General features: G+C 37.6%; 3 protein-coding genes across 5 annotated transcripts in view; 2 read left to right on the forward strand and 1 right to left on the reverse strand.

The window, feature by feature from the left end:
* The window catches only part of faah2a (fatty acid amide hydrolase 2a), a 10,342-nt gene extending 5,599 nt beyond the window's left edge, over positions 1-4,743 (reverse strand). Inside the window, exons 1-5 of one of the 2 annotated variants that reach the window (XM_084097615.1) lie at positions 4,493-4,743; positions 3,302-3,384; positions 3,094-3,230; positions 2,811-3,020; positions 1,647-1,766 (exon numbers count right to left, since the gene is read on the reverse strand). In XM_084097615.1, the coding sequence (XP_083953741.1) occupies positions 1,647-1,766; positions 2,811-3,020; positions 3,094-3,230; positions 3,302-3,315 (481 nt within the window). In that variant the 5' untranslated portion in view covers positions 3,316-3,384; positions 4,493-4,743. The remainder of the gene's footprint in view (positions 1-1,646; positions 1,767-2,810; positions 3,021-3,093; positions 3,231-3,301; positions 3,385-4,492) is intronic. The other variant, XM_084097614.1, reaches the window with a different exon arrangement.
* Positions 4,744-6,118: 1,375 nt separating this feature from the next.
* LOC311078477 (uncharacterized protein) lies at positions 6,119-8,034 on the forward strand. The gene is made up of 2 exons (XM_084107300.1): positions 6,119-6,456; positions 6,552-8,034. The coding sequence occupies exons 1-2, from the start codon at positions 6,331-6,333 to the stop codon at positions 7,200-7,202; spliced, it is 777 nt and encodes a 258-aa protein (XP_083963426.1). The 5' UTR covers positions 6,119-6,330; the 3' UTR covers positions 7,203-8,034.
* A 1,377-nt stretch (positions 8,035-9,411) lies between these two features.
* tesk1a (testis associated actin remodelling kinase 1a) lies at positions 9,412-25,315 on the forward strand. Of its 2 annotated transcripts, none has more exons than XM_084105719.1 (11): positions 9,412-9,584; positions 10,040-10,580; positions 13,414-13,535; positions 17,580-17,628; positions 17,717-17,863; positions 19,775-19,857; positions 20,034-20,124; positions 20,212-20,295; positions 20,937-21,023; positions 21,153-21,249; positions 21,844-25,315. In XM_084105719.1, the coding sequence occupies exons 2-11, from the start codon at positions 10,416-10,418 to the stop codon at positions 22,878-22,880; spliced, it is 1,962 nt and encodes a 653-aa protein (XP_083961845.1). In that variant the 5' UTR covers positions 9,412-9,584; positions 10,040-10,415; the 3' UTR covers positions 22,881-25,315. The 2 variants fall into 2 exon arrangements, 1 of the variants encoding a protein (XP_083961845.1); XR_014604868.1 differs by lacking the exon at positions 9,412-9,584 and having other exon boundaries at positions 10,284-10,580; positions 21,844-22,955; positions 23,005-23,045.
* The last annotated feature ends 1,318 nt before the right edge of the window (positions 25,316-26,633 follow it).

Below are 26,633 nucleotides of genomic sequence, written 5' to 3' on the forward strand. Positions count from 1 at the left end.
CTCCCACTTAGAAATCATGGAGGGGTCTGAAATTGTCATCGTAGGTGCATGTCCACTGTGAGAGACATAATCTAAAAAAAAATCCAGAAATCACAATGTATGATTTTTTAACTATTTATTTGTATGATACAGCTGCAAATAAGTATTTGAACACCTGAGAAAATCAATGTTAATATTTGGTACAGTAGCCTTTGTTTGCAATTACAGAGGTCAAACGTTTCCTGTAGTTTTTCACCAGGTTTGCACACACTGCAGGAGGGATTTTGGCCCACTCCTCCACACAGATCTTCTCTAGATCAGTCAGGTTTCTGGGCTGTCGCTGAGAAACACGGCGTTTGAGCTCCCTCCAAAGATTCTCTATTGGGTTTAGGTCTGGAGACTGGCTAGGCCACGCCAGAACCTTGATATGCTTCTTACAGAGCCACTCCTTGGTTATCCTGGCTGTGTGCTTCAGGTCATTGTCATGTTGGAAGACCCAGCCTCGACCCATCTTCAATGCTCTGAGGGAAGGAGGTTGTTACCCAAAATCTCGCAATACATGGCCCCGGTCATCCTCTCCTTAATACAGTGCAGTCGCCCTGTCCCATGTGCAGAAAAACACCCCCAAAGCATGATGCTACCACCCCCATGCTTCACAGTAGGGATGGTGTTCTTGGGATGGTACTCATCATTCTTCTTCCTCCAAACACGTTTAGTGGAATTATGACCAAAAAGTTCTATTTTGGTCTCATCTGACCACATGACTTTCTCCCATGACTCCTCTGGATCATCCAAATGGTCATTGGCAAACTTAAGACGGGCCTTGACATGTGCTGGTTTAAGCAGGGGAACCTTCCGTGCCATGCATGATTTCAAACCATGACGTCTTAGTGTATTACCAACAGTAACCTTGGAAACGGTGGTCCCAGCTCTTTTCAGGTCATTGACCAGCTCCTCCCGTGTAGTTCTGGGCTGATTTCTCACCTTTCTTAGGATCATTGAGACCCCACGAGATGAGATCTTGCATGGAGCCCCAGTCCGAGGGAGACTGACAGTCATGTTTAGCTTCTTCCATTTTCTAATGATTGCTCCAACAGTGGACCTTTTTTCACCAAGCTGCTTGGCAATTTCCCCGTAGCCCTTTTCAGCCTTGTGGAGGTGTACAATTTTGTCTCTAGTGTCTTTGGACAGCTCTTTGGTCTTGGCCATGTTAGTAGTTGGATTCTTACTGATTGTATGGGGTGGACAGGTGTCTTTATGCAGCTAACGACCTCAAACAGGTGCATCTAATTTAGGATAATAAATGGAGTGGAGGTGGACATTTTAAAGGCAGACTAACAGGTCTTTGGGGGTCAGAATTCTAGCTGATAGACAGGTGTTCAAATATTAATTTGCAGCTGTATCATACAAATAAATAGTTAAAAAATCATATATTGTGATTTATGGATTATTTTTTTTTAGATTATGTCTCTCACAGTGGACATGCACCTACGATGACAATTTCAGACCCCTCCATGATTTCCAAGTGGGAGAACTTGCAAAATAGCAGGGTGTTCAAATACTTATTTTCCTCACTGTATACAGTAGAAACTACATACTCCCTCTGTAGACTGTCACCATTATTCTACTAACCAACACACGCACGCAACTGCACCCACTCTTCTTACCTAATGATGGCTTGTGTCCGAAGATGCCATTGAAAAAGCAGGGAATACGGATACTACCCCCGATATCTGACCCAACTCCAATCACAGAGGCACCAGCACCCAATATACTGCCCTCACCTCCTGCAAGTGACAGAATTAACTACAATTAATTTTCATAAATGTTGCCCTGGCAGTCATATTGGACCTATAGTGACACCTAGTGGAGAGGATGAAACACACACACACACACACACACATATATATATATACTGTATATATAATATATATTTAAAAAAATTAAGTATACTGCATTAGACTAAACTGGGAAGGGTCCCATTACTTGCACATTGTTGTCCTATTGTTAGTTTAATTGCTTCTATTGCTCTCCTCATTTGTAAGTCGCTTTGGATAAAAGCATCTGCTAAATTATTCAATGTAAATGTAAAGTGATCGCGTCTCTTTAGAAAATTTGGACTAAACCGCTCAATTCTTATGGATTAGTTTTACAATCTCTTTATGAAGTTTTTAAAGCATCAACGTGTCAGTTGTGTAGCGGTCTATGGAGAATACAGAAATCTCTTGGATTTTATCAAAAAGATCATTTGTATTTCGAAGATGAACGAAAGACTTACGGGTATGGAACGACATTAAGGTGAGTAATTAAAGATTTTTCATTTTTGGGTGACCTAACCCTTTACTGGTTTTAAAGCCATTTTATTGGGCTAATAATATGACTGGATTCTTTATCTTGTGTGAGTGTTTATTGACTTGTGCATACATTTATTGAAACAATCATTTTCTGTAAAGCTGCTTTGAAACAATATGTATTGCAGCAAAAAGAGGTAGACAAAAAAACTTGAATTGAATATAATTTTTTTGTTTTAAAAACTATTAATTTTTTTAGAGGTAAAATGTTTTTAATGGTGAAAATTTTAATTAAATAAAGTTGAATTCTATTTTAATGTTTAATTTTATTTTATTTTTATTTTTTTAATTTAGCTCTATTTCAATAAAAAAAAAATACAGGGAGTATCTTTAACAGTAAAAAAACTGTATGCAAAACTCCTAAAAGTGCATAAAAATGAACAACAATGTCTGCAATTGTATAATAATTATAAAATTGAAAATTATGATTTTTCTGTCAGTTTTACTATGGTTAAAGTGTCAGGATGTGTATAAAATGACCTGAGCTGCCGCCTGCAATTCTCTCAAAGTCATAGGGGTTGTTAGTGATGCCATAGAGGTGGTTGTGGGACTCTAGCCACATACAGAGCTCACTGCAGTTAGTTACACCTAGTGGGATCGCTCCCGCCCTCTTCAACAGTGCAACAGATGGGGCATCTGCCCCCGAAACCAGATCCCGTCTGCTCAACAGTCCTGTCGAGTTAGGCATGCCTGTTAGGAAGAAAACAGAAAGTGTCACCCTACAGACATACACCATTCTGGAATGAAGAGTTGTATAATATACCTTGCAGAGCAAAGGCCTCTTTAACAGTGATGGGTACCCCAAGTAGAGGTAGCCTGTCCTCCAACACATCCTCTCCTCCCGTCTCCTCCTCTATTAGTTTGTCTACCTGTGCGGCTTCCTGAAGCGCTGCAGAAAACCTGAACAAATGAGAATGTGTGTTCAGAGTCAGAATGAAATGTAGGATGATTTTGCCCTTGAACTCCCTCACCTGTCCTTCACCATGGCATTGATAAGTGGGTTGACTTCCTGAATGCGGTCAATGTAGGCCTGTACCACTTCAGCACTTGTTACCTAGAGATATTTGAAGGAAATCAATAAGTGTTTGGAATGCACAATGCAGTAAAAGTCACTACAGCACACAAATGTATACAAAAATGTGTGTGGGTAACGAACTGAAAGACAAACATTCAGTAGAAATGCACAGATTCAAAACTTAGGTCAGATCTATTGTGAATATAATTAATGTAGCTAAATGCATAGATAAATGTGCACACTGTGTTATATCTGTCTGTTCTCCAAGAAAGAAAAGGTTATAAATATATATCAATAATACATTTGAGTAATATAACAGTCTGGGGTTATTGGGGGCTTTTTTGATTACTTAAAATCTTGAAAAATGAAACTTCAAAATATTTTTCATCAAAGCATATCCTGGAAAAAGAAATCAAATCATATCCTTTGATGGTATGATGGGTAGGCTTTTTTTTTCTTATATATATATATATATATATTGTGTGCAAATATGATGTGTGATGGTATAGAATAACATTTGTCAAAATTAGACAAGTGTTGAAAAATCACTTTTTTCCTATTTATTAAAAAGTTTAAGTACTATATGTTTTTAAATATATATGAGTCACAAACTTATATTTTAAAACGTCTACATTATACATGCATCCTTTAAAATTAGAATTATTATTATTTAAAAAAAAATGTTTACACAAGCATTTCTTTTAAAAGGGGGGAACTGAAAATAAATGTGATTTTCAGACAAAATAACTGGCTTGATGCACAGACCCATGGGATACTTTTATTGCATGCATACTTAAGCCCTTCATAAGTGCTGCTGACCTTTGACCAGCCTTGAAAACTCGTGATTCCTCTAGTGTGTTCCCACTCTGATTACCTACATAAATAGCTGAACTGATATCAGAAAACAAACTGTGATGTTAATAAACTACACTGTGTGTGGTACAAAAAATAAAATAAAAATAAAAATAAAACTACAACTCCCAGCATTCATTGCAATTCACCTCGTCGCATCTCTTCCTCCTGAGTGGTGTGACTGTGAAATAATGATCTTTACCGTAGCGTCATTCAAAGTGTAATCAACATGTCATTACGGTCATGCTGTTAATTATAATGATCAATATATAGAGCCTATGGAGTTTTTATTTACATCTTACTTCCTTCCGACGAATCTTTCGTGCAAGCTGCATGGCTGAGAGCAGCAGAAGTGGGTTAGTGATGGGTGGGAGTCGCGAAACTCCATGCCGTTGCTGAGGTGCAAATAACTTAAAAGCGGCGAATAACATCCACATCACAGCTCGAAGCAGTCGGCTTAAAAACCGCTCGAACCGGGTTAAAGCCATCGTCAGTGAGCAGCGATGACACCAGTACGCAGCTTGGTTTGAAAGTGAAAACAGAATCGACTCTTTACTGCCCTCTGCATGCAGCCTCCCCATATAGTACACGGAGACTTTATGTTACAAAGGCCATACATTACCAGTCAGAAGTTTGGACACACCTCACAGATTTTACGGTTATGTCTTTTAATTCGATTTGTTATATGTATTTTCTTATGTTTATTCTAGCTGAGCATATACTGTAGGCTATATCACAATGCAGTAGCGTATATTTTAAATTCGTTTCAAATTAAAATAAATGAACAGGAAAATATTATGGGATGAATTTAGCGAACACATGCATGCACAGATATCCATGAACTTGATAAATGTTGCAGATATGTTTTACTATCCACAGCCAAATGCCTTTCAACTTGTGTGTGCAAAATTCTGAAATAATTGAACGTGCAGCCAGGTGTACAAATAGAGTTATTTTTGTAAATACAAATGTTTTCTTTTTTGTCAAATAGATAGGTAGTTGTGCACACATTAATAATTAGCACCAGGCTTATTCATTGGTTGTGTGTGGGTTGTGAAATGCTTGAAAACCACGAAAAGTAAGTCTCAAAATCCAAATAAATCAAATGAGATTGACTCATAAAAGATATCAATGAATGCACGTGTGTCTCCTGATCCACAAACGCACATCTTCTTTGTTATATGCACAATGATACACTAATACAAAAGAAAAGTTGGTTTTAAGCCAGTTATTTATATATTTTGCTGTAGTGTTTCAGTTGGAAATATCAGTTTACATTTCCAAAACATTCCTTTTGCCATTAATTGTAATAATCAAGTGAGATTTTTGTATGCACAACAACTACAGCCAGGATGATCTGATCTCACCATCATCGAGTCCGTCTGTGATTACATGAAGAAACAGAAAAAACTGAGAAAGGCTAAATCCAGAAGAACTGTGGCAACAGTTCTGAGATCAGAACTCTGTGTGGAGAGTATATGTAGTTATTGTAGTTGTATTGTGGTCACCAAATAAGCAAGTAATGCCGCCAAACACAAATATTTCAAGGTTTGGGAGCCTTGCAAGCCCATGTCAGCCTGCCAGACACTAAGCTCATGTGGCAATCATTAGAGAAACTTCTAGGACCATGTTGAGACTGTCCCTTAGCAAGCAATACCACCAGACACTAAGCTGTCTGAAGAAAGAACAGGGAAACTTTGTGGCTTAGACCATGAATGCAGAAAGATTTCCTCCAAACCAACCAGAAGGGGGAGAAAGGAGGGTCGGATTATGACGTTGAACTTCCCTGCTGAAAAGTCCAGCATAAACATGCATGAATTCCATGTTGGTCCAGGCTGGTTTATGCTGGTTAGAGCTGGTAGTGCTGGTCTAGCTGGTGATCCAGCATAGTCATCCTGTTTTCAAGCAAAACTGGCGCACCAGCCCTCCTCCTGCTTCTCCTGCAGGTCCCAGCTAGAGTTTCCTCACTGTCTTTGTAATAAGCTATAAGATCTAAACGGTAAGGTCATAAATACCGGGAAAATTCCAGCATTATCCTCAGTTAACTTTCATGAAGCCACTTCCCTTCCCTTGCTTGAGAACAGTATGACTATGTTAGTCCACCAGATCAGCACTAACCAACCTTGAACTAACATGGAATTCATGATGGTTTATCCTGGATTTTTCAGCAGGATTGGCTCAGTGTTCTCCCCTTCTGAGAGGTGGCCTTTCGAAAGAAATGCAGACAGAGTGAAGCAAATGAGGACTGTGTATGTTCAGGTAAGTTCAGTTTCAAGATGGCTGTTGTAAAAACATTCCCAAAAATTCTACATTGTACAGTAATCTCTAAATCTCTTTCCAAAATGTATTTTTAGAGGGTGATGGAGCTGGATGCTGATGACGACCATCACAAATTCATATATTTGGATGAGGCAGGTTTTAATCTGGCCAAGACAAGGAGGAGAGGTCGGAATTTCATTGGCCAGTGGGCAACCACCCAAGTACCTGGACAACGTGGGGCCAACATTACCATGTGTGCGGCTATATCAGAAGATGGTGTGGTGGGGCGCAGACCTCATATTGGACCATATAATGCAGCTCTCCTTGTCACCTTTCTTGATGAGCTCGGTCAGGTTTGTAGAGCTGAAGGTGTGACCTATGTCATTGTGTGGGACAATGTCAAGTTCCATCATGCTCATGTGGTGAAAGCATGGTTTCAAGCCCATGCACAATTTCCCACCCTGTATTTACCCCCATACTCTCCCTTCCATAACCTGATTGAGGAATTTTTCTCCACATGGAGATGGAAGGTTCATGATAGGCACCCTCATGAACAAGTCGCTCTTCTCCAGGCCATGGATGACACCTGCAATGACATCACAGCAGACCAGTGTCCGGCCTGGATTCGCCATGCCCGAAGGTTTTCTCCAAGATGTTTGGCTAATGAAAACATCCATTGTGATGTAGATGAGAACCTGTGGCCAAATCCACAAAACAGAGTTGATGACAATGTAGAAGTACAGTAATCACTCCTGTTTTGTTTCTTGTAGTGCAAGTTGAACACTGCATTTGATGTTTTACAGTACTGTCTTTTCTATTTCATAGCTAATTTTTTATTTGACTCAAATAAACCTATGTTGTGATTGTACTGTAGTGTTTTGCATCAATATTACAAACTTCGTTCAATGATTCCACTGTGTCTGTAGTATTCTCTCTACTACTGCAGTACTTTTACAGAGATGTATTTACTGTACACGTAGTACCATAATGAAACCTGTATCACCTATTTTGTTCTACAATATTTAATGATTGTACGAACAATGACACAGTGAAACTATCGGTTGCTTGTGGGTGGGTGATCTATAGTTATGTTTCTTGAACCAATGATTGTGCAAGATTTCTTTAAAGATGTGAATGCACAATGCAATGTTTTGAACATTAGACAGCCTGTGTTACAAGTGATAACCGTTTTGTGTCTAGAGTTTTGAAAAATGACATCAAGGTTCTGAAAATTGTAGCAAAGTGATTGTAAAAAAACATTTTTGTGCTAACATTTTGGGAACATAAGTGGCCTCAGCAAAACCAAAAGAATTAAATCTTCAATACAATTTTTCTTTTTTCTTTTTTTTTTGTATGAAAATGAATTATTAGCACAAAATTCATGATTGTGGCAGGCCTCATTTCTAACTGTGAACAATACATATGTGACTTTTTTTTAATTTTTTTTTATAACCTGTTTAACCTTTTTGAATGATGTCTGTTTTGTACCATTCCAATGAAGTAAAAAAAAAGTACAAATGCAAAATTAATTGGTGTAAAATGACTGAATAATACCAGGGGGTTTAAATATAACCATTTAAAAAAACAAATTGTAAAATCTTTTCCGTACTGATCTTGGTATCAACTGAGGCTTTACACATGATGGTATAGCTACAGCATACAGAATATATTTATGAGTACAATTTTGTCTCAAAATACTTCTGTAAAATACATTTAGCATATTTTCCATATCTCTCACAAACTTATCAAATTAACTACAGCCCAAATGTGGTGTAGAGCAAAAGTTCAAAGTAGCTCCAAGACCAAGTCAATTTTTTTATTATTATTGAACTTTCAAAATTGCAGAATTCGACTGCAAGTTCTTGACACATTTTCACATTTTGTAAGTATAAATTGAGACACAACAATTATATATATATATATATATATATATATATATATATATATATATATATATATATATATATATATAAAAAAAGAACTTAAAATTAAAGGGCAGAAAGAGAAGTCTACATTTCTCTCTGCTGCCACCTATTGATGATCCATGGCAGATCCAGGCTTTTGGTCATCTTTTTCATCTGAAAGTCAAAGTTTTTGCAAGTAAAATTAAAAGGCCATATTTTATTTGAAAACATTACAGAGTAATAATAATGTTGTTTTGATGTAGTTTTATTATTAATATACTCGCTTATTGATGATGGTTTGTTCATTTCTAACGAAAAACTTGAGTAGCTTAAATTTAAGCTTAGCCTATGCAAGGCTACATAATATTTCAGTTTAAACTTATGGACAAATGTATTGGTCTGTACATTTGAATAATGACACTGAAGACAAAGCAATAATTTGTCAATTATTTTGGAACAATCATTTAGTCTGATTTAACTTAAATGTTAAAAGTGGCTTCAGATGAGAGGAGTTCACCATAATGTCAGAGGAATTGCACAACAGTGGCCAAATTGATATGATACTTTAGTTTCATTTCAAATAATGGGTCAGTGGCCTTTTTAAGTACTGCAGTGCTGACTCACGACGACGATGATATCATCCACGGTCACTGTCTGCATGTTTGTAACGTTGCATTGTGAATTGAAATGTAAAAGTGACATCATGGTTCAGTAACGCCAGCGCACTGGCCGCTCATTGGCTTTAATTCTTGATTGACGTATAATGCGGCCAATCAGAAGCCCAAATACGAAAGCTCACATCAAGAATAAAGGCAAATGTAAACTCATTCTTGCTGTGGAAATCTTGGCTAAAATGCTTCAAATGCTTTCGAACTCGATTAAGCTAAGATTTCCATGACTTGCAGCCCGTGACGTCCCATTGCTTTGTGGACACTGTCATTCTCCTGAAAGTAGCCTACCAAAATAGTGCAGAATCACACTGGCCTACGTTGGAGCATTCACTGCGCAAGTGCGCATGCTCGACGCGCAATGTCCAGCCTCGCCAAGACCTGCCCCTATTCCTCACCAATGAACGGAACGGGCAAATTTACAAGCGGCATAAGCACTATGGCCGAGACGGACAGTGACAGCTTGCGAACGAGATGTTGACAAAACATTGAAGATCTACTAAATGCAGCGTTGGTCCACAAACGAGAGTCTTTTCTTCGATATTACTGAAATCAGGTACAGTGCCATATTATTTGGCAGCCGCATGGGCCCGGCTACGTGCATGCCGTCCTTGCATGTGCACGCTTAAAGATGCTTTTATCATAAATTCGCATGTCTAATAGAAAATAATATTCAGCTTAGTCTGTAAAACGGTAGTCGCTTTAAAAGTCGATAAAGGCGAAACATAAATTGCATTCAGAGCAAGCCCTGACATAGCGGTCAGAAACAATCCGCAATGGATCTCTGTAGCCAGGCTTGACAGATGGTGCGGACACACCGCATTTCTTACTGCCATTGGAATTGTTTTGCTGTATTCTATTTTGCTTGCAATAAGATTTATCCCTTCTGCTGCCTCTCTACATAATTTTACTCGTTCTGTCGCCATTTCATTTTACAGCACATGCCTATTTTTTTTCCTTCTTTTTAAAGGAGCAATGAGACATTTCTTATTTTAAAACATTTTTTTGCAGGATTTCTTTGTAAAAGCTGTTGAGAGTGAAGCTACGGATATTGGGAAGGACATATCTGGAACTGCGAGCGATAACGCACAACCTCTTTGGAGTAAAGACTGATTTAACGACCGGAATATAGGAATATGAAACATGGCAACCGCATCAATCGCGAAACAGCCCGAGCGGACTCTTCATCACGTGCACTTATTTGCCCTTTTTGGAGAATATTTAATCGAGTAATTCTATGTGGTACTCAGTATTTCACGTCCTTTTACTAGTCATTGAGCTGCTTTTTTAAGTGATTATTTGTAGTCTATCTCACTCGGGATATGGATATTTGGACTTTAGATATTTGGCTGCGTTGAAGGGACCCGCTGCCTGCCTATCCATCATAATGGATCAAGATGAAAACCAAGAACCTTTTCATGCCCTTTACGGGCCCAACCGGATGCGGCCGTCGTCGTACCGGGCACTGCGAAGTGCGGTGTCCAGCCTGGCACGAATCGACGATTTTTTCTGTGAAAAAATCGGTTCTGGGTTCTTCTCAGAAGTGTTTAAGGTAACCTCTCCTCTTTTTATCCACAAACGTTTATCCACTGTCACACTGCAGTGATGTCATGCCTGATAGATGATTGGTTGAACCGTTTCATGACTTTAAGTTTGGGATGAAAGCAGGGGAGTTTGCATGATTTGAACAGTCCATGGATATACCATAAAATTATGATCATTAACATAGTTCAGGAGGCTAGCGAAATAAATTCAAAATAGCATTTATTGTATAATTTTTTTTAACGGATATTCTTATCAACTTAAACTTTTTAATGTTTATTATTATTCTTTTTATTATTTTGTGTCTACTAATAAATGTCACTATTTGGTGTGTCTCTAAGAATAGCACCCAACAGTGGTATTCACTGTAAAGTAACTTTTATAAATACAAATATTTTTATTTAATGTGTTTGATTGTGAGAAATAATAATAATAATTAATCATTTGTATTATTAATAATTATTGTTGTGATTATTATTAACAGCAACTATATTAATAATTCATAATTAATATTGTTTTTATGTTTTAGTATCATGATCATTTAAATATTATGCCAAAAAATACCTGTTTAAAAAAAAAAAAAAAAAAATATATATATATATATATATATATATATATATATTTATATATAGGTCCCAAAGTCTCATGAACTACAATGTATAATAGCTTCAGTTATCACTGCTTCTCAATAATCATGTGTTGTATATAATAGAACAGTGTCATATGTGTCCATGTTAAGAGCAACGGTGTCTGTTATAAATGATAAGACAGGACGGTTCGACAGCATAATCAGATTACCAACCTGCCCTAATCTGTCTGCCTCATCACAGAGGAGTATGTGTGTGTTCATTGGCCCATGTCTTTTGCTTCTATCAACAGTTGGCGGCTCTGATTTTCTTCTTGAAAGCCAATAATGAAAAATATTCTGGGTTATTTGTTTAAAATCATTTTGATGTAAGTGAACCCTGACCACAACTGACTGTCATGAAGTTCAAAGCCAAACCATCCCAAATTGAATCATTTACAAAAATAGTAGTAATACATAAATAATATTAAGACATAATAACATACATTTTTACATAATATTACAGCTATTTAATACTTGTTGTTTATTCTTAATTAGTGGTTAGTTACATCAGTATTACAGATTTTTTGCAGTACTGCAGATATGTGCATAACTAATAACTCGTGAGGTCTGAAAATATGTGACACATGACTTTTTTGATCTCTATAAATAAAGAAAAACAGCTGTTTTGACACAGATTTTTTAATATGTTGTCTTACAGTAGACAACTAAAACTTTGCACAAAGCTGAGCATGTAACTTTTAATAAATGTAATGTTTCTTGAAAATGGTTTGTGCCATCTTAAGTAAACTGTCATGTGTCTTTTTTCCTTTTACGATGTCACCATTAATTACAATTTATTTGTAACAAAATGGTGTCATAGAAGAACTTTGTCTGACTGACAAATGACTCTTTGTTAAGTATGAAATATGAATGTACTGTTTGTTGACATACGGTTCGCAAATAGTTATAAATCAAATTCAGTCCGATATCTGATTTAAAAATGTGGGATGATGTATGCTGTGGTGTTTGGTGATTGATCATGTGTAGGAGTGGGTGAAGCCCATGTTAAGTTTTACATGTGACGTCATTGTCATGATGTCCGGCATTCCAGCTGGTTAGGTGGGATGACGGGAAATCCAGAAAGCCTATTAGTGCCTAATGACTATTAATACTCAGCATACTGCACTGGATCTCTGTCTTAGGCTACTCTCTCACAATAATACAAACCAAAAAGCCATATTTAATTTAACTTAAAGACAACTATTGTATTATTGTGCATACAAATCCCAGCTTCTCTTGTCTATCACCACTAGATGCTCAACTCCTATATTTTCCTCATTTTAATTGACATGCTTCAGAGTAATTCTGTTTGGGGTTTTTTAGGCCCAGAAAAAGCTTTAGATGCTCTTGTACAAATGTGTATAGATTTTATCCTCAATTAGAGCTACACGACTAAATGGCATGACCCATCAAGCACTTTCGCTGTTGTGAAGACCAGCTGTGGAAGTTTTTACATTACAATATAATATTTTTATGTCTATTTTTGTAATGTATCCATGATTTTCATGAGAATATGTAAAGAATGAGATATAAGCACTCTACAGGTTCTAGATGCAGAAGCTTGTTGATATTGATTTACAAAATTATTTGTTGTGATTTTTACTGAAAAAGACGTGGTATGGAATTTTGAGTCAGGAAATCAACTTATAGATTTAACTCCTGTATTGGAGTATAGGCTGTTCAGTATATTGCAATAATAATAATACAATCATAGAAAAAAATTATCTTCTGTGGAAAAAATACATTATTAATATACTGCCTTACCTTAGTTTGACCAAAGAAAACTAAATAATGTCACCTGCAGAGGTGCCCAAACCATTTACTACAAGGGACAAAAGTCAAACTTGTGTAAGCACCGTGGCCTGAAAGTAAATGTTGCATTATATCCAACTATATTATAATAATATTGACATTTTTACAAAAATGTTAATACAAAAATATGAATTAAATCAATGAATTAAGTTATGCTTCAGTGGCATGTCCCCCCCACCCCCCAATCCCACCCAATTTCTGGTCTACTGTGTGTATCATACAAAATATTTAATTTTAGTAGTGTCACTGAATCAGTGGATCATTCAATCATTCAAAATGATCTTTTTTGAAAAAGAAAAAATGCAGAAAGTTTCTCTGTGATGGGTAGGTTTAAGGTTAGGGGATAGAATAAACAATGTATTCAGTATAAAAATCATTATGCCTGTGTGTGTGCATTCTGCAGGTGCAGCACAGGATCACAGGGCAGGTGATGGCTCTGAAGATGAACACAATGGTCAGTAACAAAGCCAACATGCTGAGAGAGGTGCAACTCATGAACCGCCTTTGCCACCCCAACATCCTCAGGTGTGGCACTCACTTTTTTGTTATACAAAAGACGGAATACTTCTCTCTGTATGCATGGAATTAAGGCTGGGCGATATGAAAATATAACTGTCAGTTACCAGATTGATCATCGACAATATCTGGAAAAAATGACAAATATATTTCACATAGCCCCATAGTTACAATACACATATTGATTCACATGCAATCGCATGGATTAAATATTTTCTATAGACTAGGCTAGTAGTTAGTAGTGTTAGGAATAGAAAATCTATTCCAATTATGTAATTAAGGTCAGAAATTGCTTATCGTTTCCTGTGTGTGCATTTTAATGTGATTTTAAACCAAGTGCAAGAAGACACGAAATGTAACACTAATGTACTTGTGTGTTGTTTTCTGTGCTGCGCACACATCCAAAGCGCGCACATAGAGCCGCCTCTTATATAGTGCATGGACAAATACACACAAAATGATGTCAAGATATTCCCGTAAACAGTCGGTTTTGTCTGAAGTGGACGTAAACAGGATCCGTGCATTGACAGCAGCCTAATAGCTATACCTGCTGCCACCTGTCATTAATGTTAATCAAAGAACAAAAGAAAATAATTCACTGATCTTGATTGCTGTAAAATGGCTGAGGAGGTGGTTTCTGAGGTGGACGAGGGACTGGTGAAGGAGGAAGCCCCAGTGGAAGGAACCATGGTGGCGATGATGGTGGCAGGAACCAAGGAGGCAAGGATGGGAGGAGTGGCCAGGTGTTACACCAGAGCACAGTCAGGATGAAAGCCCATGGCGGAGTCGACGGAGGGAGGGGGCATGATGGAGTCTCAACTGACAACATCCAGGGGACGACCGACGGAGAAGCCATTGACAGTGGAGCCCTAGGCGCAGACGGAGAGCTGATGGATCCAAGTGACACCCATGGTTCAGGAGACCAAGGCGGAGCCATAGCACTGACCCCACGAGGTGGAACCGGGATACCAGATGACTGAGGCGGAGCAACTGAGGGCCGAGGTGGCCCCAAAGGGAGGGCGGAGCCAGACAGAGCTGTAGGGGTGGAGAGACGGAGCGCAGCAAATGTAAGTCCGTGGCATAGGAGGGGTGACGTCTGACCCAGGTGGAGCCGGTGGAACGAGGGAGCCGAGGTGGAGTGATGGACACAGATGCTGGAGGTGGAGCCGGGGGAACCACTTACTTGGGTGAAGCTGGCAACCGTAAGACCCGAGGCTCATCCACACAGCAATGCGTCAGGGGAAAGATGCTGAACCAGCTGAGGTGGAGCTGAAGGGTTGGCTAAATCTGGATGAGGAGGCAAGAGAGGGAGGCTGGGTGGGATTAGTGGTGATGGAAAAGAAGATTCAGGGATGGAGAGACCAGCGGTGATGGTGTCAATACAGTAGATACAGGGCAGGACTGGGTTGGGAGCATTACCTCTGTCCCAATCGATCAGCCATGCTTCAGTGTCCAGCTCCTGTTGTAGCAGATTCAAAGTCTTTCTTGGCTCAGGTCTCAAAGAAGTTTCTCAGAGTCGAGGTTCCAGGTAAGAAGAATTCACTTTATTGTACAAACAATAAAGGAGAAGCCAGCTGGTCATCTGAAGTTACAGTATCCAGCACCCATTTTTTATACCTTTTTCATATCATCAAGTCTCCAATGGATACCCTCAAATCTATCTCTTTCCCTTCTGTCACGCCTGGTGACCTTGACACAATTAGACATGTCTTCTCTATTGGTCAAACATCCCAAAACCTTACATAATGGTGTTCTGTTTCATACTGTATTTTGACACCTTGCATTTCTTATGCATACTGGGTATTTTTCCATTCTCTCATCCTTTTCGGACCTATTTTTTCATGCTTGTCATTTTCATTGCATCATACTTAGACATGAATCAAGGGAAAATTCTACAACACTCCACCAATACTCCCACTGGTACAGATGTTACCAGCTCACACACCTGGTCAGACTCACTGTGGGGGCTCTGACGTTGTATCCGTCTTGCAGGATGAAGGCTGGCTGGGCTCTGGGCTCTGTGCTTGGCGACATGTCTGTTGATGTTGGGTGGGGCTGGATCGCAATGTTCTTATCCACCACTTTCTTCTTATCCTTTTTATCCGCCAGTGACAAAGGAGGATCCATCCACCCATAGAGCGAAATTGACGTCCTTGTCCAACCCACACCAGAAACCGTCCATTAAGGAGAGGTCATCACACGTCGCACAGTGGCTGATGTTGATAAACTCCTCCACATAGTCCTCCAAACTACTTCCACCCTGTAAAATAAAAACAATTCCTCCTCTAAGTTCAGGGCAGCTTCTAGGCGCAACATTTACAGCTGCAATGTCCCTATTTGGTCTGGTATTCTGTCATTAGAGTCCTGAGATGATGATGATGGCAGGGTAAGAGTTTCGAAAGTAACAAGGTTTATTTACTGAAGCAAACAATTTGAGACAAGAGTGCATAGCAAACACCAACAATTCTAGACAAACACAGGAAGGAATGAGGAAATTAAATACTCAATGATAACAAACTCAATAATGATCAGCTCTGATAATTAAATGAATATCTATGAGATATTCTAAATTGTAGAATTCAGATGACTGCCGGGAAAAACAAAGGAAACAGGAAACAGATGATAAACTAGAAGTCCATGAAAGTGAAACTAACTGAACATAATCATGACATACACATCTTAATTTGATGTTTTTATTCCTAAGTTAACATTGATATTCATTTTTATGCTGTATCCTATAAATTCGAAATAGCAGTGATATCTCCCATTTTAAAAATCGTATTATTATCAAGTATTTTATTTTGGTCTGCAGTCTAATAAAAAAAATTATAAAATGGTAGCAGCCTATGTAACGGCACCTGTTTCTGAATATTAATTTAAATATTGTACATAATAAATACAAAAAAACATTGTAATTAAAATTATTTTATATATACAATTTAGTTATATTGCAAAAAGATGAAGAAATTGCAGTGCTTTAAATATCTCTTGCCAATACTCCAATATTCAGTAAAATCCAAAATTGAGTTAAACCAATACTCACCTTGAGGTCTTTCTTTCTTTAGGTTTGGAGTTTCCGATGTTGGCTTATTAATAAATAAAGCTTATTAGGAGCGTTATACTTTGTTGTAGATTAAAAAATTACAAATAAAATACATAAATATAATTTTGAATTACTTCTGTTTCTAAATAAATAAAGCAGTAATTTTTATTTCGTTATAAGTGACCTAAGGAGACTTTGGAACTTTAACCAGAAAGAAAAAAGAACCTTACCGTTTTGGCTCATGCAGAACGAACCAATTTGTTTTTAATCCCTGATTTATATATATACATTATAGCTTTAATACAAGTTTAAAAATAGCGCTAAACAAGTTATTATTAAGGAAAATTAAACTAATGATCATGAAATGTGGCAATAATGCCAAAAAGAAAGAAACAATGAATTTTATGGTAAAATAGGCAAGACACATTGCTATGCGACATCAACAAACATAGTTTTTAACTTATTTGCAACACTTACATACAGTAACAGCAAAGCTAATGTTTTATGTTAGTTTAAGCTCAAACTAACCAAAGTAAAACATTTAATGTTTCAATAATTAAATTAAATTAAACTTAATTGCAGGCTATCAATTAGTGCAGTCCAACTCATGGTGTTTGTTTACAGTGTATATCAGCTGTGTTGTCTCCGGCTAGGCTTGGGTAGACTATGTAATCGTATATCGTAATATTTTTTTAAGGCGTTTATCGATAAATAAATACAAATTCATATCGCCCAGCCCTACATGAAATGCTTCCCAACACTACAGTGAATTGTTTACTGCACTACTGTTCAATGGCAGCACTACACCAGTTTTTATTTTTTGATATTTACTTGAGTTGCGAGGTTGTAAAGTCTGAACTGAATGTGATGAAAATGTGGTGGTATATTTTTGTTTGTTTGTTTGTTTTATGTATCTCATGGGGGAATTATCCGAGGTTAAAAAATGCTTATTTACAAAAGGAATGCAAAAAGAACAAAAAATCCAATACTCACCTTGAGGTCTTTCTTAGGTTTTTGGGTGTATGTGTTCACGAAGGACAGCTTCATGCTCTAACAGAGGTAAGACACTGCACAGAAATCCAGACTACAGGAGTTAATGGACTGTCTGGTTGATGTGATGATAACTGTAGTGTGACTATATTTACAGTACATAAATGGGGGCAACTTGGAGCAGCTGCTGGACAGTGACATATATCTGTCATGGACTGTGAGGATAGGTCTGTCTCTGGACATTGCAAGAGGGCTGCAATATCTACACAGCAAGGGAATTTTCCACCGAGATCTTACTTCTAAGGTACAGACAATTCAGGGGGGCCTGAATTAAATGCTAAAATGAATCTCAGATTCAACAGATTTGTTTTGCTTAACCTATTTGTACAATTTAATTAAAAAAGGGGTAAATTACAGGTAAAAGTTTTATTTTACTATAGAAAAGCATTGCATTGGAAAACAAATGCATTGGAAATGCATTGGAAAACAAAAAGCTCACAGGAAAAAGCACACACTGACTACTGCATAATCAGTTATTAATATTTCGTTGTGTTCATTATTTCTTTGCATGACAGCCTGGCCAAAAATGATGTCCACACAATTTTGGCATGTTGTACTATGTTATCACAAATAAAACAATTGACTCCAACAGAGGTGGACAGTAACAAAGTACATTTACTTGAGTACTGTACTTAAGTACACTTTTTGAGTATCTGTACTTTACTTGAGTATTATCTTTTCTGGAAACTTTTTACTTTAACTTCACTACATTTGAAAGACAAATATCGTACTTTTTACTCCACTACGTTTCTGTCAAGGTCCTTGAGTAGAAAGTAGTAACGTCATTCAGGAGATGATTTTGGTTTGGAAATGAAAGTCGGGTTGACATCAAAGCCAAAAAACTAAGCCAAGGGCAATATTTGAGGGAACAGCCATTTGGGTGTCCGAAACCATTGTAGACGTTATTGAGTGCACTTATTCAATCTCATATTCAATCCCACTACTGGAACTGTGTTCTGGAAATAAATGTGATATTGATATGAGGGCAGGCATAGATTCAGAGGCATAAGGTACTGTAAGTATTACATTCAACAATGCAACAATAATAAAACAATGCATTGACATTTACTTTTTACTTTCGATACTTAAGTACTTTTAAAAACGAGTACTTCTGTACTTTTACTTAAGTGAGAATCGGTCTTTACAACTTTTACTTGTAACGGAGTAATATTTGACCAGTAGTATCTGTACTTTCACTCAAGTAAGGAAGTTGTGTACTTTGTCCACCTCTGGACTCCAAGCACAACTACACAAAATGCTTACAAAATCTTTCATTTTAAATCTTTTTAATAATTTGAATTAAGGGTGAAGATTTTTTCTATGCCGAACATCACTTTTGGCCACTAATGTGTACAACCCGATCTCATGAAATTCGTCTCTATAGCACGCATTGTGTTTATCGTGCAATTTACAAGCGAAAATTAGTATTTATGTGCATATGATACGCATTGTAAACCCCTTGGGTAGGATTAGTGATGTGGGGTAACGGTACGTGCATATTACACGCCATAAAGTGCGTATCATATGCATGTGAAAACTACGTATCATATGCACGTAAAAACTCATTTTCGTATATATACATACAATATTCATGAATAACTTTGATGAAAGGTTTTGATCCACTTCAAATGTTGACTACTGTATATTATTATATCTATATTAAACTGTATGGCTGGATGTTGTGTGACTGAATATGGGGCTCATGAACAGTAACCATGTTGTCTGAATTCGGCCTAACTGTTTTGCTGCAATCAAAACGCGGATGGTGAAACAGAATTCCTATTAGTAATGAGTCCCACTCGCTTTGAAGCCAGAGCAGAGGATTTTGCTTTGTTTTAAAGTCTTCCTTGAACTGCTATTGATATATGTATAGTCTCTCATATTCAGGTTATTATCCGCAAAATCCCTTTAAAACTAGTTGGTCAAATAGCATATGTCTGTGTATACCCTAGACTACACTACTGCTACTTTGATGTCTTAAATTGTAAATTTAATTTGATGTATTTATTAATACGGAACAGTTGGCAACCCTAACCAGCACCTATGTCTACTCACTGTGGTTTGCTGCAAAGTGTTACAGTTATTGGACAAAAAAAAAGGTTAAGACTGTACATAATATTAAAATATACACTCTGACACAACACTCTTTTTACAGAATTGTCTGGTGCGTTGTGACAATGGTGCTTTTACAGCTGTGGTTGGGGACTTTGGGCTGGCAGAGAAAATCCCTGATTATAGGTCAGTGCATACCTTATCTAACAGAAATAATACAGAGTTATGACACACATTTAACCCAGAAATACAAGCAAAAGTATTACACTTATATGGGAAGACTATATTCAGAATAGTATTCCAAACATAACTCAAATACAGATTGAAGACATGCATGAAATGTTTGTTTTGCTCGTCTACAGTGATGGTGTTGAAAAGCAGCCTTTGGCAGTTGTGGGCTCCCCCTACTGGATGGCTCCAGAAATGTTAAGAGGAGAGCTCTACAATGAGAAGGTATCCTGTCTTTGAAAACTAACAAATCAATGTCCAACTCTGCTCATGTGCTTGTGTAACTTAATTTATGTCATGTTCATACCATAGGCGGATGTCTTTTCATATGGAATAATCCTTTGTGAGATCATTGCTCGAATTGAGGCTGACCCAGATATTCTCCCACGGACAGAGGTACATCATTCAGCTGTACAACATCACATGAAACACAGAGTCAAGCATAGAATCATAAGCTGGTTTATCAGATATAGATCAAGCCTAGAGATTGTGTGAAAAAGCACTTATCACTTTTGCTAAATTTAAGTTTAAAGACAAACATTTTGTTCAAAGACAAAAACTTAAATCTTGTCTGAAAGTCTATTTCTAGTCTATTAGAAAGTCTATTGTTTAGGTAATGATAACAGAAATATTGATATTCTAAAATTGTATTCTGTATCTGTAAACAAAACAAACTTAATGCAGAAATAATTAGATTTATTTTGGCCTTATGTCACTTACTCCCATGGTTTTTTATAAACATGATGCATGTGCATGTGCATATGAATAACTATATAACGAATCAACATCTAATCTAAATCTGACGTTAAATTCAGCATGACCACTAGTGCGCTGCCTCCCTCTGCTGGTCAAGCATCATGTTGCATATTTCAACAAAATAGATTTTTCATAGTTCATTTTATTTTAGAAAGCAACACGATGTTCATTATTGAAGTTAAATATGTATCTCAAGTTTGTCTATGTGTGTATTTGTATTATGTCTGAAGATGCCTGATTAGTGTAATACATATGAAATAAAATGTTCTGTTTGACTGTAGGATTTTGGACTGGATGTGGAAGCCTTTGGGCATATGGTGGGAGACTGTCCACCTCCATTCCTTCGCCTGGCTGTCAATTGCTGCAATGTAAGCTATGAACCCAAACATAAAATAAAACTGTAAATTCAAAAACACATTGGACTGTAGATCTGTATAAAACTGTTCATGTTTTTCACTGAGATCGTCATTTATGTGTTATTTTTTTGTCTATGGTAGATGAGTGCAGATAGTCGCCCTGCCTTCTCTGAAATAGTAGTGACACTTGAGAGGAACGAGAGAGAAAGAGTGAAGAGTGAAGTTCCAGTCATCCTAGGTAAGCATGTTACAAATAACATGGGCAAACAACATGGCCAGGAAATCAGTGCGCTAAATCAGTGTAATGAATTATTATTTATAATCATTAATTAAATAAATAAATAAATAATTGATTTTAAGCCCACGTGCATATATATTGTGTGTGGGGTCAGTTTAAAAAAATAATCTTTTTAAAGAAATTAATACTTTTATTAATCAAGGATGCATTAAATTGTGATGGTAAAGGCATTTATAATATAACAAAAGATTTCTATTTCAAATAAATGCAGTTTTGAAAAAAAATCAAAAATATTAAGTTGTACTCTTTTTAACATTCAAAATCAGAAATGTGTCTTATGCCCCAAATAATACAATGATTTCTAAAGGATTATGTGACACTGAAGACTGGTCATTTTAAATTGTAATAATATTTCACAAGATTACTGTGTTTACTGTATTTTTGAGCAAATAAAGCTCTTGCCAACCCCAGACTTTTGAATGGCTGTGTATATTATATACAAATTTAAAATGTTTTTTTTAAAATTTGAACTCTTTTTACAACACTTTCTTTACCACTCTTAAAGAAATAATGTCATTGTTGTGGTTTCCTCAGAACCCATTGCCATTGACGTCAGCCCGTATAGGAGAAGAAGCTCACCATGCTATCCTGGTGACCAGCGCCTGTCACGTAGTCAGTCAGACGTATTGCCCCCTGCCACATCACCATGTTTAGGCACTCCTGCACGGGTCAACCCATTCTCTCTTCGCCAAGACCTCAACGGCGGTCGCATCAAGCTGTTCGACACCCCTAGCAAATCTGTCATCTCTCTTACCTTTACCCTTCCACCACCTCCAGACCCTTGTGCCTCCCCACCACTAAACGGGAGCCCGGGGCTCCGAGGACCCCCTCGAAGGTGTCGGTCCCTGCCGTGCACTCCTGATCTGGGTCGACAGCTACCCTTCCGGGACCAAGAGGGCCGGGAAGAGGATGAGAGAAATGAAGCACTGGGAGATGGAATGAAAGAGGAAGAGGCGGAAGGACGGCAAGATGTGGTGGAGGACACAGGCCTGGTTCTGGACTTAGATATGGTGTCTTTAGAACGGGTAGAAGAGGAGGAGGAAGAGGTGGAGAAGGAGGGCCTGAACCTCACAGAGCCCATGGACTGTAGTAGTTCGCCCGACACAGCAGAAGGAAACGTGTCAGGAAAGCGGCTTATTAGCGGTTCTTATTCCCCATCCTTAAAATCCAATGGTTGGGCTGCGCCCATCTCAAACGGACCAACGTTATTACCTCCCCTTCCCCGTTTGGACAACAACAATGGACTGCTGAGGCCTGGGCGGCCGTTTGCATGGGCTAGACTCAAAGGATACCGAGGCCCTGCCCCGGAGCCTTTACCGCCCACTAATGAACAAGACGATGTCATGTCATGTCCGGCCTGCTGTCTGGCTGGGTTCAGCTTCCCTTCCTTGTGCCTGCGTGGACCACCTCCCTCGCACCGTGGACCTCCACGACGACCTTACAGGAACTTTAACAGAAGGGAAGCGTCTGCAGCCACAGCAAAGGGACTGCTCTGTCGGGGAGCAACGGGTCTGGCTCTATCCACTGCAGCCTGTGAGCCAGGGTTACCTCTGCCAGAGGCCCAGACCTAAAGACGACCACTGCAACATCTCAGAAACTGATCAATATTTACAACGCAACACAGTCGGGCCGCATCCCTGATGTTAGTATGGTTATCTTACTGGATGCAGTGTGGGATGAAACATTGAAATAGAGGTATGGTTCACCCAAAACTGAAAACTGTCATCATTTACCTGTACGACTTTCTGTATTCTGTGGAACACAAAAGATGATGTTCAGACAGTGAAAGTCAGTCAGGTCCAATGTTATTTAATTGTTTGGACAAAACATTTGAAACATTCTTCAAAATACAGTTTTACAGAATAAAGAAAGTCTTTTGACATGTGGGTGAGTAAATCATTTTCTAGGGCTACACACAGTATATCGAAATAAATTCAATTTTGCGATATGGCTTAGTGTGATTGTCAAATTGTGCTGGCTGCAATTTATTTAAATAAATATATGCACTACCATTTTTAGCGGATTGCATTTAAATGAATACAGTGCCATGCTTTACTCTGGAAACAGGCAGTGCATATATTTGCTGGCAGCTTGCCAAAACAAAAGCTTGATGGTTTAACTTTCAACACCCACATTTTTTAGGTTTTCCCAAATTGTTCAGCCCTTAAAAGAATGGTTCACACTCACAAAAGTTTTCTATGCAGGAGCACTCCCCTACAAAATCACCCCATTCATTCTAAAAAATGTTGTTTTGTTTTTTTGTTTTTTTAAATATAGTTATATATCATCAGCAGAAAATTTCAAATTGCTAAATTTTGTGCTGTCCTAGAATTTTCGTTTTTGAGTGAACTATACCTTCAAATGTGTGCATTAGATACACATAAGTTAAAAGTGAGAAATGAAAGGCATGCTGGTACCATAGTGCCAGTTCTTTGTCATGGTATTATTATTTTTTTTGTACTGTAATTCAGAATAACTTAATATCATCACTTTACAATACTGTCTGCTTTTTATTGTGTGATCTTTTTGTGCTCCATAAATGTTTGATTGACTCAAAGCCACTGTTTAAAAAAAAATGTTTAAGGGTGACCTATGTGAAAATAGTGGCATGTCAAACATTTTATGTGTATTATCTCATGTATTTATTTATTAGATAAGCATTCCTCTGAAGGACTGAGTGCTCTTCACTTTGCTGTGAGAGTGGATTAGGGTGTGTGACACTGAGTACTGATGTCAGACATTTGTTGATACAATTTTGTGATACACTTGTATGTTTAGATGCAATGTATGCAGTAAATCAGTAATTCTGTAAAATGTACTGTTTAATAGGCATTTTTTAAATGAAAACTCCCACGTTTTGAGTTGTACACAAATGAAGATGTGTAGGAGTGCCTGTAAAGGATAGCAGGATACTTTTTTTTATCTCCCCCTAGTGGTCAGGAGGACACACTCTTGTTAGATCACTGCTGCTGTTATTTAAAAAAAACAAAAAAAAACAAAAACAGATTCCTCTTACATGACTGATGTTTGAGGACATTTACCTTCACGTTTGATCTAGATCAGGTTTTTTTTTTTTTTTTTTTTTGATGTTCAAGGTATGGAATTGTATTTAAAAAAGTAAAATAGCATCTTGCACAAAGTGTTTCCTGATGCCACCGACATTTACTCATGACAGTTATATGACACACCCCAACACACATGATCTACAAATCTGGTTTCTGTTTCATATTCAGTCTTTACTTTATGCAGAATCTTAGACGGTCTGTAATGCTGAAGTGCAGATTAAACCTCAAAAATACGTTCACTGAATTTCCTTATGCTTGTGAACGTACATCTGCTTATGTTATAAGATGAGCATAGGACGTATCTGCATGCTGAGTACTGTACAAAACAGTGATCTGTACATATTAATGCATGACAATAGGCATAAAGCTGTCTAGCGCATTGAAACTTCCCTTCATACTGGCATCAGAAGTGAAGTTGTCTCAAGGCTTTTTGTCTTATTCGGATCTGAATTCAGATGAGATATGGATGCAATAAGTGCTCTTGCTTTAAGCAGAAAGTTATATTTCTTAAAGTTTGATGAGTAAAATGGTAAAAATAATGAACTTGTTAGGTTCTTGAAAAGTAAATTTACTAATCTGTGAAGTAACATTGGGCTGTAAAACTCAGAAAGCTGATAATGAAATATCTGATTAATTTTTACTTTTCCATGCTCGCAAGAGAACTGATCGTGTGTAATATATCTAGCACAGACATTCAGAACTTGCCTTCTTTGTGTCAGTGATGAAGTGATGTTATAGCAGATAGGGGATGGATGGATTTGTAAGGTCCATGTTACTGTATAAAATTTGTTTCTTTCTAAGAGAGATCCTCTTTCTCTGAAAACAAAGCACTTATCACTATGATTACTGTTATTAGTTCTGGGGAAACGCAGCTTTAATAAATGTCAATTGAGTTGTTATTTATGAAAATGTCATGAAATAAAAAACATTGAATGTAGAAACTCTTTTTCTGTTTTTTCTTCTTTTTTTACATTAAAACTCATTTGAAATGTTGACAGAAATGGTTAGCTGAATCTTAAAAATGACAAGCATTGTGAAGAGCCATAACCAAAAAACGTAGAAAAGAAAAGTCTTTAGCGTCAAGACGCCAAAACTAAACTACACTGACTTACCAAATAACAAAATTACACGGTGTGGCACTCCAGGGATTAAAGTTCTCCGTCGCTACGACGGATTTCCGTTAATTGCAGCAAGTCTATGACGGATTTCCGTCAATATGGTTCCAGTCTTACCTTAATGTCTTAAATTCACTTTTCATAATTTTAAGGCCGTAAATAGGCTTTCATTTCTCAAATAGTGTAATAAATGTCTTAACTTTAGTTTGAATAGTCTTAAATTAAGGAAAGACGAGGTGTATTCACCCTGCTGAGTGGGATGTGATCAAAGCCTGGAGTGGAGCAAAAGCACGTTCCTCTCTCCACTCTAAGCATTCTGTAATCACTTCGCTGATGGTCCACTCCGGGTTTTCAATTACCGCTCACGGAAAGTGCATGTCAGGCTACAGCTGAGCGCTGAGGTAGAACTATATTTCAGTTATCATGGACACACTTATAATGCAGGTAGGGCTGGGCGATATATCGATATAAAAAATATATCGATATAGTTCAAATTTGCGCTGTGATCCTTGCTCCCCTCTCCTCCGCTCCTCCTTTTCCACTCTGCGTGCGTGTTAACTTTAGAGCGTTATGTTATGAGAGGCGAATCATGACTACTTCAGAAAACCCAGCACAATAGGAACTACCAGGCAGTGACATAAGTGTACGCTGAAATAAAGTTTTTCACCTCAGAAAAACGGACGTTCTTGTCCTGTCAGCCGTTATACTGTTCTCGTAGCGCACACTCAATTGCACGCGCAAATGCGGCGACTCGCGCTGTATCGCCTCACTGATCAAGTGCAAAAGAAACTACGAGCATGCAACGCCGTTACGTTGTAAATTACCCGAAATAAAAGTAATGCAGGGATGATTTTCATTCTATTCACCAGGAGCAGTTTCCATGTTTCATTAATAGTTATTGTTAATATTGTGTATTCACCATCGTAACTGTCGTTTCCATATTAACCCCAAAATGCCACTATTTTTCTTTGTATTATTTTTTATATTTTTAAATGACTGTAGTGGCTCATACCAACATTGTATTAACAAAAACTAGTTTGGGACTGCTATTTAATAGCTTTAGCATAGGCCTAATGTTTATGTATTAGTACTAGTCTTTACTATTAGTCATATTCTTACAATTTATGTGAAGTAAAGGGGAAAA

This window comes from Abramis brama (genome assembly GCF_963993115.1).
Source record: "Abramis brama genome assembly, chromosome: 2".
Taxonomy (NCBI): domain Eukaryota; kingdom Metazoa; phylum Chordata; class Actinopteri; order Cypriniformes; family Leuciscidae; genus Abramis; species Abramis brama.